The 14252-nt window shown below is 54.5% G+C and overlaps 6 protein-coding genes across 6 annotated transcripts; 4 read left to right on the top strand and 2 right to left on the bottom strand.

Annotated features, from left to right (window-relative positions):
• Positions 1-319: 319 nt before the first annotated feature.
• Positions 320-847, bottom strand: LTR77_008895 (uncharacterized protein; the record flags this gene model as incomplete). The annotated part of the gene is made up of 1 exon (XM_064806124.1): positions 320-847. One exon carries the CDS (start codon positions 845-847, stop codon positions 320-322), a length of 528 nt encoding a protein of 175 aa, XP_064655450.1.
• A 270-nt stretch (positions 848-1117) lies between these two features.
• Positions 1118-3825, bottom strand: LTR77_008894 (uncharacterized protein; the record flags this gene model as incomplete). The annotated part of the gene is made up of 2 exons (XM_064806123.1): positions 1118-2025; positions 2082-3825. The coding sequence occupies 2 exons, from the start codon at positions 3823-3825 to the stop codon at positions 1118-1120; spliced, it is 2652 nt and encodes an 883-aa protein (XP_064655449.1).
• Positions 3826-4491: 666 nt separating this feature from the next.
• LTR77_008893 (uncharacterized protein) lies at positions 4492-5857 on the top strand (the record flags this gene model as incomplete). The annotated part of the gene is made up of 2 exons (XM_064806122.1): positions 4492-4668; positions 4724-5857. 2 exons carry the CDS (start codon positions 4492-4494, stop codon positions 5855-5857), a joined length of 1311 nt encoding a protein of 436 aa, XP_064655448.1.
• Positions 5858-7206: 1349 nt separating this feature from the next.
• LTR77_008892 (uncharacterized protein) lies at positions 7207-7945 on the top strand (the record flags this gene model as incomplete). The annotated part of the gene is made up of 2 exons (XM_064806121.1): positions 7207-7331; positions 7387-7945. The coding sequence occupies 2 exons, from the start codon at positions 7207-7209 to the stop codon at positions 7943-7945; spliced, it is 684 nt and encodes a 227-aa protein (XP_064655447.1).
• A 1869-nt stretch (positions 7946-9814) lies between these two features.
• Positions 9815-10495, top strand: LTR77_008891 (uncharacterized protein; the record flags this gene model as incomplete). The annotated part of the gene is made up of 2 exons (XM_064806120.1): positions 9815-9959; positions 10068-10495. 2 exons carry the CDS (start codon positions 9815-9817, stop codon positions 10493-10495), a joined length of 573 nt encoding a protein of 190 aa, XP_064655446.1.
• A 528-nt stretch (positions 10496-11023) lies between these two features.
• LTR77_008890 (uncharacterized protein) lies at positions 11024-13886 on the top strand (the record flags this gene model as incomplete). Its single annotated transcript, XM_064806119.1, has 5 exons — positions 11024-11486; positions 11561-11859; positions 11927-12017; positions 12088-12548; positions 13185-13886. 5 exons carry the CDS (start codon positions 11024-11026, stop codon positions 13884-13886), a joined length of 2016 nt encoding a protein of 671 aa, XP_064655445.1.
• Between the last annotated feature and the right edge of the window lie 366 nt (positions 13887-14252).

The following is a 14252-nucleotide window of genomic DNA, read 5'->3' as shown; positions in this document are numbered from 1 at the left end:
CAGATTCTAGACGCCCGGCATCGCGCTAGAAATCATATCTCGTCATCTCAATGGCTGGGTGGTGTTCTTACAGCAAGACCTCGCAGGAGCAATAGAGGTAAGCTCAACAGGAACGGACCAAGCGTCTCTGACACGATCATGAGCATGTGCTTGTGTAGCTTGTCGTTGCTTGTCTTGAACGTCTACCGAGGACAGAAGCCGTCACAACCGTCCTACCGCCTCTTCAGTGCTGACTCCGCATCCTGCATACACTGCCCGGACCCTTCTGAATTAAAGCTGTCCCGAACAATGCTCCGTATTTGCTCGGAACAATCCTTGCCTACACCGCATAGTAGAGCGAAGCCTCCTGCAAAACCGCGTCGATCTTCCCTGCCGCAACCAACCCAGCCGGCGCCTGGTCCACGCTCAGCTTCGCTCCAACCGCCAGGCTGAAAGTCTCATGGTCGTTCTTCAGCAGCAGCACAGTCGCCTCGATGACGCTGCTTAGCTGGGCTTGGTCGAACAGCGGCTTCTTCGCTTCGAGGGCTTGCACACTGGCCGGGATGGACTTGCCGACGCTCTGATTCACGTTCTGGACGATGCGTTTCGACTCTGCAGATGTGAAGGGTGAGGACGCTTGAGCATCGCTGAAGCCTTGTCTGTTGATGGCGTGGACAGCGATTGTGGCGTCGAAAACTGGCGTCGACTCGGTGATGCCGCCGTTGTAGGCATTGATGGCTGATGTCAGCTTTCGCACGGCGGTATCAATGCCGGTGATGTCGTCGTAAACGGCATTTGCGTCCCGTTTGGCGGTGATGGAAGCTGAAAGCGCGAGCGGGAGGACGGCGAAGATCGAGAGGAAACGCATTTTCGGAGATTGTGGTTGTTACCTTACGAACACGGATATCTTCCAGGTTGCTTGCGATCAGCTGCCTTTTGTCTCTTCGAACGGACTCAGAACGAGCCGAGGCACCACTTTTTGAGTTCACTTGTACCGCTTCTTGACACTGGCACAACGCAGGAAGATCCTAACTCAGTAAAGTAGCACGAAAGATGAACTGAAACCTGCGCAGTCACCTGTGTCGCCGACAGCCGTACACCTGAAGCACCTCTTGGGTTGCATCCCGGACAGCCAGAACTAGAAGAACAGCAAATCATCATCCTTCCATCCGTCCTCCAGCAGCGCCTTGTGCACAGTCTTCTCCAGCGCCTCCGGTCCACAGACAAGCACCATAGCCTCGCCAGCCCCATGGGCACTTCTACTCGCATGTTCCTTCAACAATGGCGCAGCTATCCGTCCGCGCAGACCCTCCCAGCCATCCGGAGCACTCGTCAACGTATACATTAATCGGCACTTCTCGTGGTTGTCCTTTGCATGCGCATCAAGCTCTTCCTTGCATAGGATATCTTCGAGTAGTCGATTGCTGTCTAAGACAACACATCTTGTGTCGTCCGACCGCTCTTGCATGATTTCCCGGAACACCTGATAGATGGGCGTGATGCCGCTGCCGCCGGATATCATGATGAATGTCTTGATCCGCCTTTCAACATCATTCACCGTGCAGCGGCCGTGTCCCAGGTAACGGAACTTGCCTATAGGCCCTTTAAACTCCACAAAATGGCCGACAGGGAGTGCGTCCATGGCCTGGCTCATCTTGCCACCTTTGCGCTCGTTGGTGTTGAAGTACACTTTAACCAGGACGTCCATGGTGCCCTTCTGCGTCGTCTGAGAGATTGGAGTGTAGCTCCGGATGATAGCTTCTCGTGTCACCGGGTCCCGTAGCCGGATCATCAGGTGTTGGCCGACTGGTAAGCCCAACGTCTGCTCGCCGTGGTCGAGCTTAAATGAAAAGATGCGAGTATCCCAAGATACGGTTTTCTTGTTGCAAAGAGTGGCCTTTCGCCATGCGCGAGGTTGCAGGAAGACTGCTGTTGGCTCGGAATCTACTTCAGGTTGGCCCTCTTCACCAGCCAGTGCGGCCTTGCCCTTTTCATCCAGAGTGCCAATGTGATGTTCTATTAGCATTGCTTTCGCAGTTTCACTGTCTGTTGATTGTCAGTACTCCAACTTGCGAGGTTCTCAGACTTCCATTATGACATACGTATCGCCACAAACTCGTCTGTCGCATCCATACCGGCCGCTGCAGTAATACTGGATGCGCCGCCAGGGTGGTCTTTGAGATAGTCGGTCCCATCGTATACTTCTCCATTGACGACAAACCATGGGTTCTCCTCCTTGTCGTGTTTCCTCAGTTCATCGACCGTGATCAAGTTGTTCAACCCGTCCTTCGTCATCTTCACCTCCGCCGCCGCCGCCTCAGTCACCGGTTCAGGCACTTCTTCGCCACCGATCTGTTCGCCCCAATAGCCGTTTGCCAAGTTTCCGCCGGCATTCTTCACCCGCTCCATCCAGCCTCCAGGTAGAAGAGCCGGCTGTGTGGGATGTTCGAAGCGCAGATAATCGTTCTCTTTGGTGATTGTGACTCTGTACCATGGGTTGTTCATCATCCCAAGAACGCTCCAATACATGTCTCTCGGTTGAATGTTCATACTTTCGTCCATTGCCCGCACGAAAATGTCGCTCGATTGACCAAGCTCCTCGAGCGAGATGTCGAGGTTCCAGAAGCACCAGCAGAAAGAAGCCTCGTGGTCCCACAAGTCCAGCACGCCGCCGCAGAGGTTCTGTCTTCTCGCTTCTCGGTACCGGTCTTCGGCATAATCGATGTTGGCCAGCCTCCATGTCTTGCCTTTGTCCAAGGTTATCTCGACGCGGGTTACCCTTCGCCCGCCACCTCCGTAGGCATACCCTCTTACTCTATACACTGGCTCTGAGCCTACAAGACATAGTTGCTGGTCATGAGCAGGCTGTGCAATAGCAGAGTTGGTGCTCAAGTCATAGATTGCGTACCGCTCGTCCTTCCACCACGTGGAGTTATTAGCCGCTTCCTCCGGAGAAACCATTGTCGGTAGGACCCGATTATCGTAGATATGATACCAGTTGTCGCTCGGCTCCGAGGTTATGACTATTCGCTTTAACCACTTTACGCTACGTCCGCCGATCTGGCCGGGAATGACGACACGCAGAGGCTTGCCATGATCCGGTCGCAGCATCTCACCATTCATAGCGTGTGCCAGCATCATCCCTTTGTTCGGGTCAGTGGCCCAGTTCAGCTTGACCGAAGTCCCGTAGCAGCCATTGGGCAGCTTGTCTGCGCCTTCCATACACAGGTATCTCGCACCTCGTTTGGGCTTGGCTCTGTGTATTAGCTCCCCCAGAGGCACGCCCGTAAAGAGAGCGGTCGAGACGCCAGCGGCACCCCAGGAGAAGCCCTTTGTCTTGCGCACAATATTCTGCTCCTTGCGTCTGTTGCCGGCACAGACTAATGTGATGGGGTAGGTTCGCTGCTCATACTGATCCAGCAGATCTCGTAACGTCATCGCGATAGGATGCTCCACCATCCCTTCAATAGAAAACTCCCAGTTGAGAACATCTTCATCCTCGCAATTGGGGACATACCCGTGATTTCGCACGTAGAAGAGCTCCGGACTTGTCAGAAAGCCTTCATTGAAGAGGTCTGTCAAGGGAGCTTCGACATTGAAGGGATGGACGCCAGTCAGTCGTATCAGCCGTGGATCTCTTGGAAGCCATGAGTCGGGTGTTTTCTTGTCCGGATCAAGCACTTGTGTGGGTGTTGAGGTTGGCGGTGGTAGTGGAAAGCTGGGAGTCGACGAGGAAGCAGCGATCTCAGTGCCTGCCTTCTCTGGACCGCCATCCTCGGAGTCGGGAGGGGTGGGAGGTAAGTCGGCGGTCGTTCTTCTCAAATGCACGTTTTCCTCTTCGGTCATTGTGTGATTTGCCATCATTCACGCAAAGTGGGACAACCAAAGGGAACAGAAGGGGAGAACGAACTTGAAGATGAGATGGTTGAGATCGGTGACAAACGTAAGGAATCGACTTGCCAAGAACGGTGTACTGCTATTCTATCTCATGGTATTGGACATCGTGGCAGCCATGCGATGACAGCTGCAGAGCCTCCGGAGAAGCATGAGTGCACTGCGGGACGAGTCCAAGGTCGCGAGGTGGGCGTGGGGCAGGCGTGCTGATAATGGTCTTTTCTTTGCCTCGTCGAGCGAGGTGAGAGATGTCTATCGGCCAATGATACAGAGGTGAGGTGTCCTTATCTTTGACCTGACAGAAAGGGGATAGTGGACCATGGACCTCACCTCTGCGATGCACGTGAGCAATCCTCGGAGATGCGCACTGCGAGACTCGCCGGTGATGTCGTCCAGGTAGTCCATTTCATCCTGCGGATGTGCTTGGTCGAGTCGAGGACGCTGGGGGGGAGGTGTGTTAATGTCGTGCGTTGGAGAAGATTCGTCGAACTAGTGTCGGCGTCAAGGAGGATGTTTTCTCCGAACGCCACCGCACTGCCACAGATGATGTAGAAGGAGCGTTCAAGAGTGAAGTTCCCTCGAACTCCATAAGGTACCAACGAAGGAGTCTGTGATCCAATGCCGGTGCCAGTGGTGACGCAGCTTCTGGCCGACGGGCTGGACTCGTTGCCCTACGTCTGGCCCATCCTGAAGACGCTGCCATGGCTGCTCGGGCTATACCTGGTGAAGGCGTACTTCGAGGGCGCCAGCAATGGGAGCGAGAGGAACATGCACGGCAAGGTCGTCATGGTCACGGTGAGGCGGACAACACTTGGCAAGCAGGAGAATGGTCACTGATGAGGTGATACAGGGCGGGACGAGTGGCATTGGAGAGGCAGTGGTCCGCGAATTGGCTGGCAGAGGAGCGCAGATAGTCCTGCTCACCCAGCATGAGTTGTCCGACTTCTTCATAGTCGAGTACATCGAGGAGCTACGGAAAGAGACAGACAACCAGCTCATCACCGCCGAGCAGGTGGACCTTTCCAGTCTACACAGCATCCGCACTTTCGCGACCAAATGGATCGACAATGCTCCGCCCAGGCGCCTGGACACGGTCATTCTGTGCGCCAACACCCTCACTCCAGCTGGTGGCGACATCGAGAGTACGGCAGGGGAAGGGGTCGAGGTCAACTGGATGGTCAACTACCTCGCCAACTTCCACCTTCTCAGCATCCTCTCTCCCGCACTCCGAGCACAGCCGGCTGATCGAGACGTCCGCATTCTCTTTGGAACATGTGCGGGCTACATGGGCGGCGACCTGCTTCACATCACCCATCCTGCGCCCTCCTTCGGCAAAGCGCCTAAAAAGACAGCCAATGGCAAGCCCAAGAGCTCCTCTGCCACTCAAGCACCATCGGACTTCTCGCCCGGCAACGCACACGCCACCAGCAAGCTCGCCCTCACCACCTTTGCCCTCGCTTTCCAGAAGCATCTATCCTCATACAAACGTCCCGACAATACGCCCATGAATACCAAAGTCCTGCTTGTCGACCCCGGCCTCTCGCGCACACCTGGAACCAGGCGCTGGCTGACGTTCGGCTCACTGTTCGGTCTGGCGCTGTACCTCCTCTTCTACCCCCTGTGGTGGCTCGTCCTCAAGTCGCCGCTTGGTGGCGCTCAATCCTTCCTTTTCGCTGTCATGGAAGAACGCTTCACGAGGAGCGGCGGTGGGCTATTGATCAAAGAGTGCGGAGAGCGTTCATTCGGCAGGAAGGAGGTGGTCGAGAATGAAGAGACGCAGAAGCAACTCTGGGAGTACAGTGAGAAGATGGTACAGGAGGCCGAAAAGCGGGGCAAGGAGTACAGGACGGAGATGAAGAGGAAAAGCGACGAGGCAAAGGACCAAGAGGAAGCAGAAGAGCAGATGCGCGAGTACAAAGAGAAGATCGGGAAGAAGGAGGGCCAGAAGCAGGAGGGCAGCAGGCGGAGTCGCAAGGCAGGATGATGGAGGTCGTGCAATAATCACAAGATGGAATCATTTGATGGCAAGACATACACCTCTTGAGCTATATGCGAATTGTCAGTGCGCCCGCCAGAGCGCAGTGCTGGAGGCGATGCTACAGCACTCCCATTTGATGGCGGAGCGGGCTCATCAGCGCTTGTGCAAGGTTGTTCTCCAGCCAAAGGTGCTCTTGCCAATGAACGACTGGTCGCGACCTGGAGGAACGACATTGAGAGTGAGATTGTCTCACCTCACCTCCATGCCCGCCAAATGGAAGGAGTTGTATGCCGTTACTCTCGCTCTTCCGCTCCGCCCGTAGTGAGCAGCCTGGTTGATCGAGCGGCGGATACAATTAGTCCAAGACCAGCAGCTCGCTGTTGGCCAATTCAGTCGTCCAAGATCGGTAAGAGATCGGGACTCTTTGTTGCCGAATGATAAGTGGTATTTACGGCCAGCGCGCAGCAGTGGACAAAGACTTGGTCGCCTATGGCTTCCGGTTTTCCGTACCGAAGGCTGATGCCAGAGCCGAAAAATGGCGGAAGGATACGCCAGATGGTTGTCTCGAATGAGCGCAGACCGTCGTGAGAAGGCAATTCGATGCATTTCCTTTGGCGAAATGTTATTGCTCTTCTGTCATCCCAGCTCCAACGAGGCACCAACGAGCGCGGCCACATGTCGATCTGCTGTATCGGTCGATACAAATTCCAGTCAGGTCTACAGCCAGTCAATTGAGACCCTATCTCCTTGGGAAGAGGCGTTCACCGACTCGGCCGCACAATCCACATCGCTTGATATAGCGTCTTCATTACCAATGTCTCCGCACATTGGTCACCCGCCGATCATTGGTTTACGTTCGTCCTCTCAGCACAAACTTCGCAGCCAAGGTCGCGAAGTATGTAAGACGTGCGATATCAGCTCTCTGCTCATCTTCTGCCATTCAGGACATTGCTCCGCACCCACTTCTGCGTTGGATGGCCCGGAGCGGCGGGCTGATTTAACCACACTGGCTCTCCGTCCTCGGTTTGTGATCAACAAGGTGGATTTCCGGTGTTGCGTAGAGCACCGTAAGCCCAGGAACGGGTTCCTCGGGCGGCCGCCTTTGTGCTGACACGAGGCTCGAAACTTTCTGGTCGAATTACGTTGCGCTTGGCATGGGCTGCCGGGGTCGCCTGATTGTGTTGGAATACCGGAAGAGTGATGTCACTGGCCTTGACGGTCGGTTCAGGAGGAACAGCAGCAGATATATATTGTGCATCGAAGGATGGCTCCGAGGGTGATCAAGCAACATTCGCAGGCCGAATCATCTTACCTCAAATCACTGCTTCTCAACAACTTCTCGAACCATCTCCAACATGCCTTCTCTCAAAACAGTCCTCTCGGTAACCTTGCCTGCTGTTGCGTCGTCGGCAGCAGCAACCGCAGACGTCCTCGAAAAGCGCCAGTATACCGGTCAACAGACCCGACTCACCTTCTTCGGGTATGTCCTTCTGCAGCTGCTGACCTTGCACATCTTAGTACTGACATCTCTACAGCTACCCCGACAACTGCGACGACACGGGCTGTTACAGAGACGCCACAGCATACGATTGCCAGGGCCGAGGGTCAATCGCCGGCGGAGATGGCACCTTCGACAACCCTTTGACTGCGGCAATCAAGACCGGTGGCAACTTCGAGCCATGTCAGATCGCATACACGACGTACCTTCAAAAATTCCTCATATTCGACGGTCTCTGCGCCAGTTGCACGCCCGATCACGTGGACATCTGGGTGCAGAGCTCCTGCAGTGACGATGCGGACAGCGTCTGCGCTTGCGAGGACCAGCTCACTCCCGACGTTGACGACTATTTGTACTACGGTATCACTGCTGATGATCCGAGCACGTTCAACGTCGATACGACACCGCTGTACTCCGGAGGCTGCACCGGGAATACATACCCGACCAGTGCTGGAAAGCGGGACAACGCCGGCATGGAGCAGAGCATCAATCCACAGCGCAAGAGGGACGGGTTGTGGGGTGTTGAAGAAATGTGGTTGAAGAACAAGAGGCAGAGCGGTGCTTGCAGCGAGAACTCTTGCCAGTGCACTTGTTGAGCATGGCGACGAGCTGGATCTCGAGCGCGATTGATGGAAGTGACGTATTGGTTGTAGTCGCCTCCATAGCCATTCACTATGATGAGATATTGAAACACTGCTGTCGTCTCACTAGGTCAAACCGAACCTGGTGACAAATCTCACGACCTGACGAACAATAGACGCCCGACGAAGAGAGTGATGTGGCCATGCCGGGTGTATTGGGGCCCGGGAAGATGTGCTGGTAGATGGCTTTCGTGTCAGTCGCCTCAGGGGTTCGACAGGATGCTCAAAGGGGAAAGAAGGCGGAAGAAGCGACCCGGTGTCTACGAGAACTGCAAAGCACAGTCAGTAGATATGTTTCTCAGACGAGCCCCCTCCAGCACCCAGCTGAATGCCGAAATACTGATGGGAGCCCATGTTCGCCATGGGACCCCCCGGACAGCGAGTGAAGCAGCGGCTGTGAGTCCAACAGAGATACGCTTCGTCTTTTCGTTGTCATCAACCTGCAGTTCAGCACCGCTGTCCAGTAGCACATACCAAGGCCGGGCGATTGCAGCAAACTGTCTCCAGCGCAGTCTCTTCTGTCGCCCGGCCTCAGCATCTGCCTTTAGCTTAATGATGCAGTGGCTTCGGCATCAGTGCTTCATTCATCGAAGCTCCTGCGCCGTCTGTACCAGTCCAAGTGTCGACAGTGGACAATAATTCGACCTCTGCGTAGCATGGCGTCGTCTCATTGTCCACCAACTCGGTGCGACTGCGGCAGGCTCTCATTGTCAAGCTGAGGAACTCCTCTGTCGCCGAAGCTCGATCCACTCGCATCCAGGTTCATCGTGTGTACCAGTGACAGTTGTACCCCTTCCTGCAAGTTATCTGGTTCCGACAGCGCAGACAACAACTGTCGTCTTTGCTGCCGTTGCACTTCTCTTGCGGGGTCTTCAAAAGTCAGGGTGGTTGCTGCTGACCCACGCCTCAGGCTCGCCCGTGTGACTGCTGCTTGTCGGACCGAAAGAGCGTATGCCACCTCAATTGGGTCCGCCTGACGTCTCCTTGGACGGCGTGTCCTATATGTATTGAACGCCGCCATCTTCCACAGACTGAGCGCGGGTCGCATGTGGTGCTTGATGCCTGCCAGGGTGGGAGTGACGAGAAACCACACATGAACGTGCAGCTCAGGCCATCCCTCCCTTCGGCAGGCTCAGTCTGTTCTTTGCGCTGAGCTGATGAGATGTCGCGGGCTCGCGTAGTTGGCGTAACGCAACGTTGGCGCAATGGCGGAAGCGAAGAAGAGGTGCCAGGTTTCGAAGACTGGAAGTTGATGGTGCTACGGCTTTGGCAGCCGGTCCGTTCCGCTGACACGCCTTGATGCCCTACCGTTGCACGGAGGGAGAGACTGGGTGAGTTGAACAGAACATGTATCCTCTTAATTACTTGACTACAGAGCGTGATTGCAAAAAGTGCACATATCGTACAAGCAAGAAAGGGACCGGCGCATGTTCCTCATTCGAAAGCATGGAGACGGTCTTTGCGGTACACGAATCGAAGAAAAGACTTGCTTGTGATGATTGCCGTGAGGTTATGCGTATAGTAAATTCAAGTTTCACGCTGATGAGGATACATAGGCAGTCGAAAGGTGAAATGTCCAGGCGGCGAGCCATGTGATCGATGCTCGAAGACCGGCGCAACATGCAGGTACTCCTTAGCAAGGCAAAACGGTAGACCGCGCAAGCGGCAAAAGTGTGACGAGCAGGGCGTGGGTGGCTCAGGTGGTTTCACTCCGACTGAAGCCATGACTGGAGCACATATGAGTGAGCTATCAAGCCGGCACTCTCACTCTTCAAGTGCGTTTCCCATAAGCCTATCTAAATTCTTCCTAATACCTGTACAGTCATGGAGATACGGTCTACTCCGATCCTGGAGATCAGTGTAAACGACACTGCGCAGCCATCGCGGATATTTACACCGGACTCCAGTACCATGGGCCTTCCGTGCAGCTGCATGTCGACAGGCTACTTGACGTCGACGCGCGTCCAATGTATGGACCTCAGTGACATGGAATTGTCTACAATACAGTTACGGTCAGCGGTGGCCACCGGGGCCACTATACTGACATGCCCTACATGCCCGCAAAGCATACTGACAGCGATCCAAAACAACTATCAGCTAGCTACGCTCCTGATCACTGTCACCGACGCCACGAGAAGACTCTTGCTCAACGTCGACAGCATGGCTAAACCGACGAGCCCTGGCTCCACCAGCAATGTCATGGAACCTCAAGCGATGTTACTTCCAGCCATCTCGGGGCATCAGAAGAGGTTGTACGTACGCAGGATGTTGAGAGTCGAAGTTCTAGGGTCCCCAATAGACGAGCACAACGGTACCTTGTTCGGTATCATCAGGTCCTGGGAATCCAGACAAGACAAATGGCATCAGAGCCCGGAGTTCTACGAGGAGCAGGTTAAGATGTATGGACATCAAGATACTGTTAATCGCGACACGAATAAACATTGCAGGAATTGCTACAGACTCATTCAGCAGGTCAAACAGGCAGTCTGCCGGATTGACGTCTAAGTGTGAGCAACTGAAAGACGTTGTCACTGGTTGCTCCCTAACGTCTTCCAGGGTGCGAAAGAGAGTTGTAATGGCTACCTATCGCCGTCGAAATCACAAACGTTCCTTGCGCGTGGTCGGCTCCAGCCTTTCCTTCTCGCAATCAACGTGTGGTGTTGCACGAAGCTCGGCTCCAAGGTTCGGCGTGCGGGATTCTTGAGCCAATACTGCGAAACCCTCCGAAGAGTCACCCAAAGTGGACTCTTCAAGCGATTCTCCAAACGCTCCCATCACCTTTCCGGTAAAAGCCTCCGACGAGTGTCCCAGCACCACGAATGCAATAACAAGCAAGCCATATCACTTCCATTTCTCTACATTCCGTCACTATCTCGACAACGGCACCTCCTGCACCTCGGTGTCCAACGGATTGCCATGCAAGATCATGCAGCCGCAGGTGGCTCTGGTGAAAAGGCTACAGGTGAGCTGCAACCAACATGGTCTCTGATCTCTACCTTCTGACCAGCCCAACACTTAGAGCCTTCCTCCCGGATGAAGGCCACAGTCGGCTCCAAGACAGGAAGCGCAAGACCAACGAGCTTAGAGATTCCGGCTAAACAGTCATCATGTTGCCACGCTTCACATCCAGCAAGCAAAGATGTCCCGCCCCCCGATGCTGGATTCAGACCTTGGCTGCAGGTTGTTGCCGGTTTCATTCTCATGTTCAACGCCTGGGGTGTTGTCGTTTCATATGGAGCTTTTCAGACTTTCTATACCTCCTCTAGAGGCCTCACGGATGAAAGCGAATCAGTAATAGCATGGATTGGCTCAGCTCAGAATTTTCTGCTGCTCTTCGGTGGTGCGCTCGGTGGCAAGTATTTTGACGCTGGATACTACCGCCAAATGCTTTATGCTGGAACCTTTCTGGTTGTGTTTGGACTCATGATGACTAGCCTGGCGACACAGTATTATCAAGCTCTCCTTGCGCAGGGGTTCTGCGTGGGTCTAGGTCTAGGTAAGGCGGTCGGTGTTCTCGCAGTCCAAATGGCCGCGCTGATACACGAGCTGACTGGCTTCTTGCCTGTCCAGGTCTACTGCTTGTTCCATCGGTTGGACTGCCAAGTACCTGGTTTCAGAAGCGAAGAGGCCTCGCCGTGGGGATCGTCTCAACAGGCGCATCTTTCGCTGGAATCACCTTTCCCGTAGCTCTCAGAAAGCTTATCATGCTCCCTGCTATTGGATTTGGCTGGGCAGTACGGGTTCTCGGGTTCACCTGCTTGGGTACCCTTTCTATCAGCATTGTTTTGGGTCGACCACGACTGCCGCCACGGCCCAGAGGTGCGATTGTGGAGTACAAAGCACTGAAGCAGCTTGACTTTGCCTTCTATGTAAGTGCCAGAAATAGCTCCGCAGTTTGAGGTGAAGTAGCAATTGACCAACAGTGACTGCTTGTAGGTCGCTGGTCAATTTGTGACCTACCTGGGCTTCTTTACGTTCTATAACTATGTTGAGAACTGGGCTATCAGCATGGGTCTCGATGACCGAGGTGAGTGATTGAGGAGAATTGCCTGCAGGTCCTGATCCGGCGAGAGTACGCTTGCTGACAGCTGTCCAAGGCTTACCACTCATGTACGTGCTGCCCATTCTGAATGCGGCAAGCATACTTGGTCGTAGCCTACCCCCATTCATCGCTGACTACACCGGAGCACTCAACATCCAAGTTCCGGCGACGTATATCACTGGTGTACTCCTCCTCGCATGGATTCCAGTCGACTCACTTGGGGCTACAATAGCATTGTCGACCCTATACGGCTTCTCTTCTGGTGCTGCGCTTGCAATAATACCAACTGCTACGGCATGTATGACAAAAGACATGCGGACGTTTGGCGGGCAGATTGGTGTTGTGTTCGTAGCAATGGCCGTCTCTACATTGATTGGAACACCGATCGCTGGAGCAATCATACAAAGCAGCGGCTATGACAGCGCTCGGATATGGGCAGGCGTGGTTGTACTGTGCGGCGCAACGTTAACCTTGATTGCACGTTTAGTCAAAAGCGAGTGGAGGCTGTTGGCCAAAGTATGACCCTTTCCAGCCGGTGTGAGCTTCGAGACTCAGATGAAGTGGCAGCGCAACGAGCCCAGCATTGACAGGCTTGACAGGGTTCAGCGCACGGGAGGCAGAAGATCGCTCGCAGGGCCCGGTCACGAGAAGTGGATCTATCTGGCGATTGTTTGCAGCTGCGATGACAGACCGAGACTCGCAGGTGACTGATTGTATTGGTAGTCGTTGCGACAGCAAGACATGCAATCTGGATGGAGGCTAGACGTTGCCGTCTAGCCGAAGCTTGGCAGTTCCGGCGTGCATCCCACACAATCAGGAGCAATGGGCAGGCCAACTCCTTCTCTTTACGACGCCTACAATCAGACTCATCCTAAGGCGCCATTCGATATTTTCATCTCGTTTTGCAGTAGGAAAGAGGTGCACTCATCACGAAGTCTCCTGCCTCGTCGCCGTCATGCGTCTCTAGCCGCGATGCCACCACTTAGGCCACGTACGACAGGTAAGAGGCATAAAGTGCTGCTCGAGCCGGAGGAAGATATAGTAAAGTCAAGCATCAGAATCGTTTCATCATGTGATCCACTCTGATACTTCACTTGCTTCACTCTTGTCACCCTCATCTTCCCCTCCTCCGCCCGGGTCTCCAAGTTCCAGCCATTGCCACTGTTCGGACCCTTCCAACCGCCGCCTGTCGTTGACGCCTCGTCCGACAACATCGAGTCTTTGGCCAACGATTTCAGGAAGACCCTCAACAGCTACGTCGCGGAATCAGATGGAGTCTACGGGCCAATCTCGATCAACACCACGAGCTGTAGCCTTGCCCTGTCTGCTGGATCGAATTACGTCCCGAAAGAGAGCAATCCACGCCCTTACTTCTTCGAGTACCACCATTCAGCCTCCAACCTGGACGAAGACGACGCACAGGATGCCGAGACCGAGTGGGCGATTGGGGACTTGACGCAGATCTTCACCACGATTTCTCTGCTAGCCGGTGAGGGAGATGAGGTATGGGCAAGAAGCATTACGGAGTATCTGCCGGAACTGAAAGCGTCGAACGTCAAGGCCATACCAGGCCGAGCAATCGTTCAAGTAGCCTGGGAGGATGTGACGCTTGGCGCGCTGGCTTCGCACATGGCCGGCATCGTGCGCGACTGCAAGTTCTCTCAGACATTGAGACGAGCGGCTGAGGCTAAGGCGAGTCGACAGCAATACTTGCAACATCGACGAGCACTGCCCACGAAACATCCTTCTTCAACATCTAGCAGCTCTTCCGCCCATCGAGCTCCCGGACACAACGCCCATCTATCCCCGCGCCGCCTTCGAGCCTCTCGCAAAGGCAATGGAAGCACGCTATAGCGCACACTTCGAAGACATCTTGACCCACCGCGTCATACAGGCTCTTCAATTGGAACACACCCGCCTGCTTTCGTCCTCGCGCTCTGTCCCTCTTGGCAATGGCCTTACCAATACCAGCATGGAAGGCGAAGCGGCCTCCCTTGGACCGGTATCAAGCATCGAAGACCTCTCTGTATTTTGGCATGCGCTGTTGACAGACTGGCTCATTTCCGCTTCCCAAAGCCGTCGCTCCTTGAAGGGGGTTAGGGTTAGGAGTTCCATTGCTTGTTTACGTACTAGCTAACATATACTTGAAAGTCACCTAGATGCGCCCGATAGCCTAACGAAGGGTCTAAGATGAGCCCACCAAACATGGGATCTTGCCGT

Source organism: Saxophila tyrrhenica (assembly GCF_035928015.1).
Source record: "Saxophila tyrrhenica strain CCFEE 5935 chromosome Unknown scaffold_16, whole genome shotgun sequence".
Lineage (NCBI taxonomy): Eukaryota > Fungi > Ascomycota > Dothideomycetes > Mycosphaerellales > Extremaceae > Saxophila > Saxophila tyrrhenica.
Note: the sequence above shows the minus strand (reverse complement) of the source record. Positions and strands in the feature narration are given on the sequence as shown.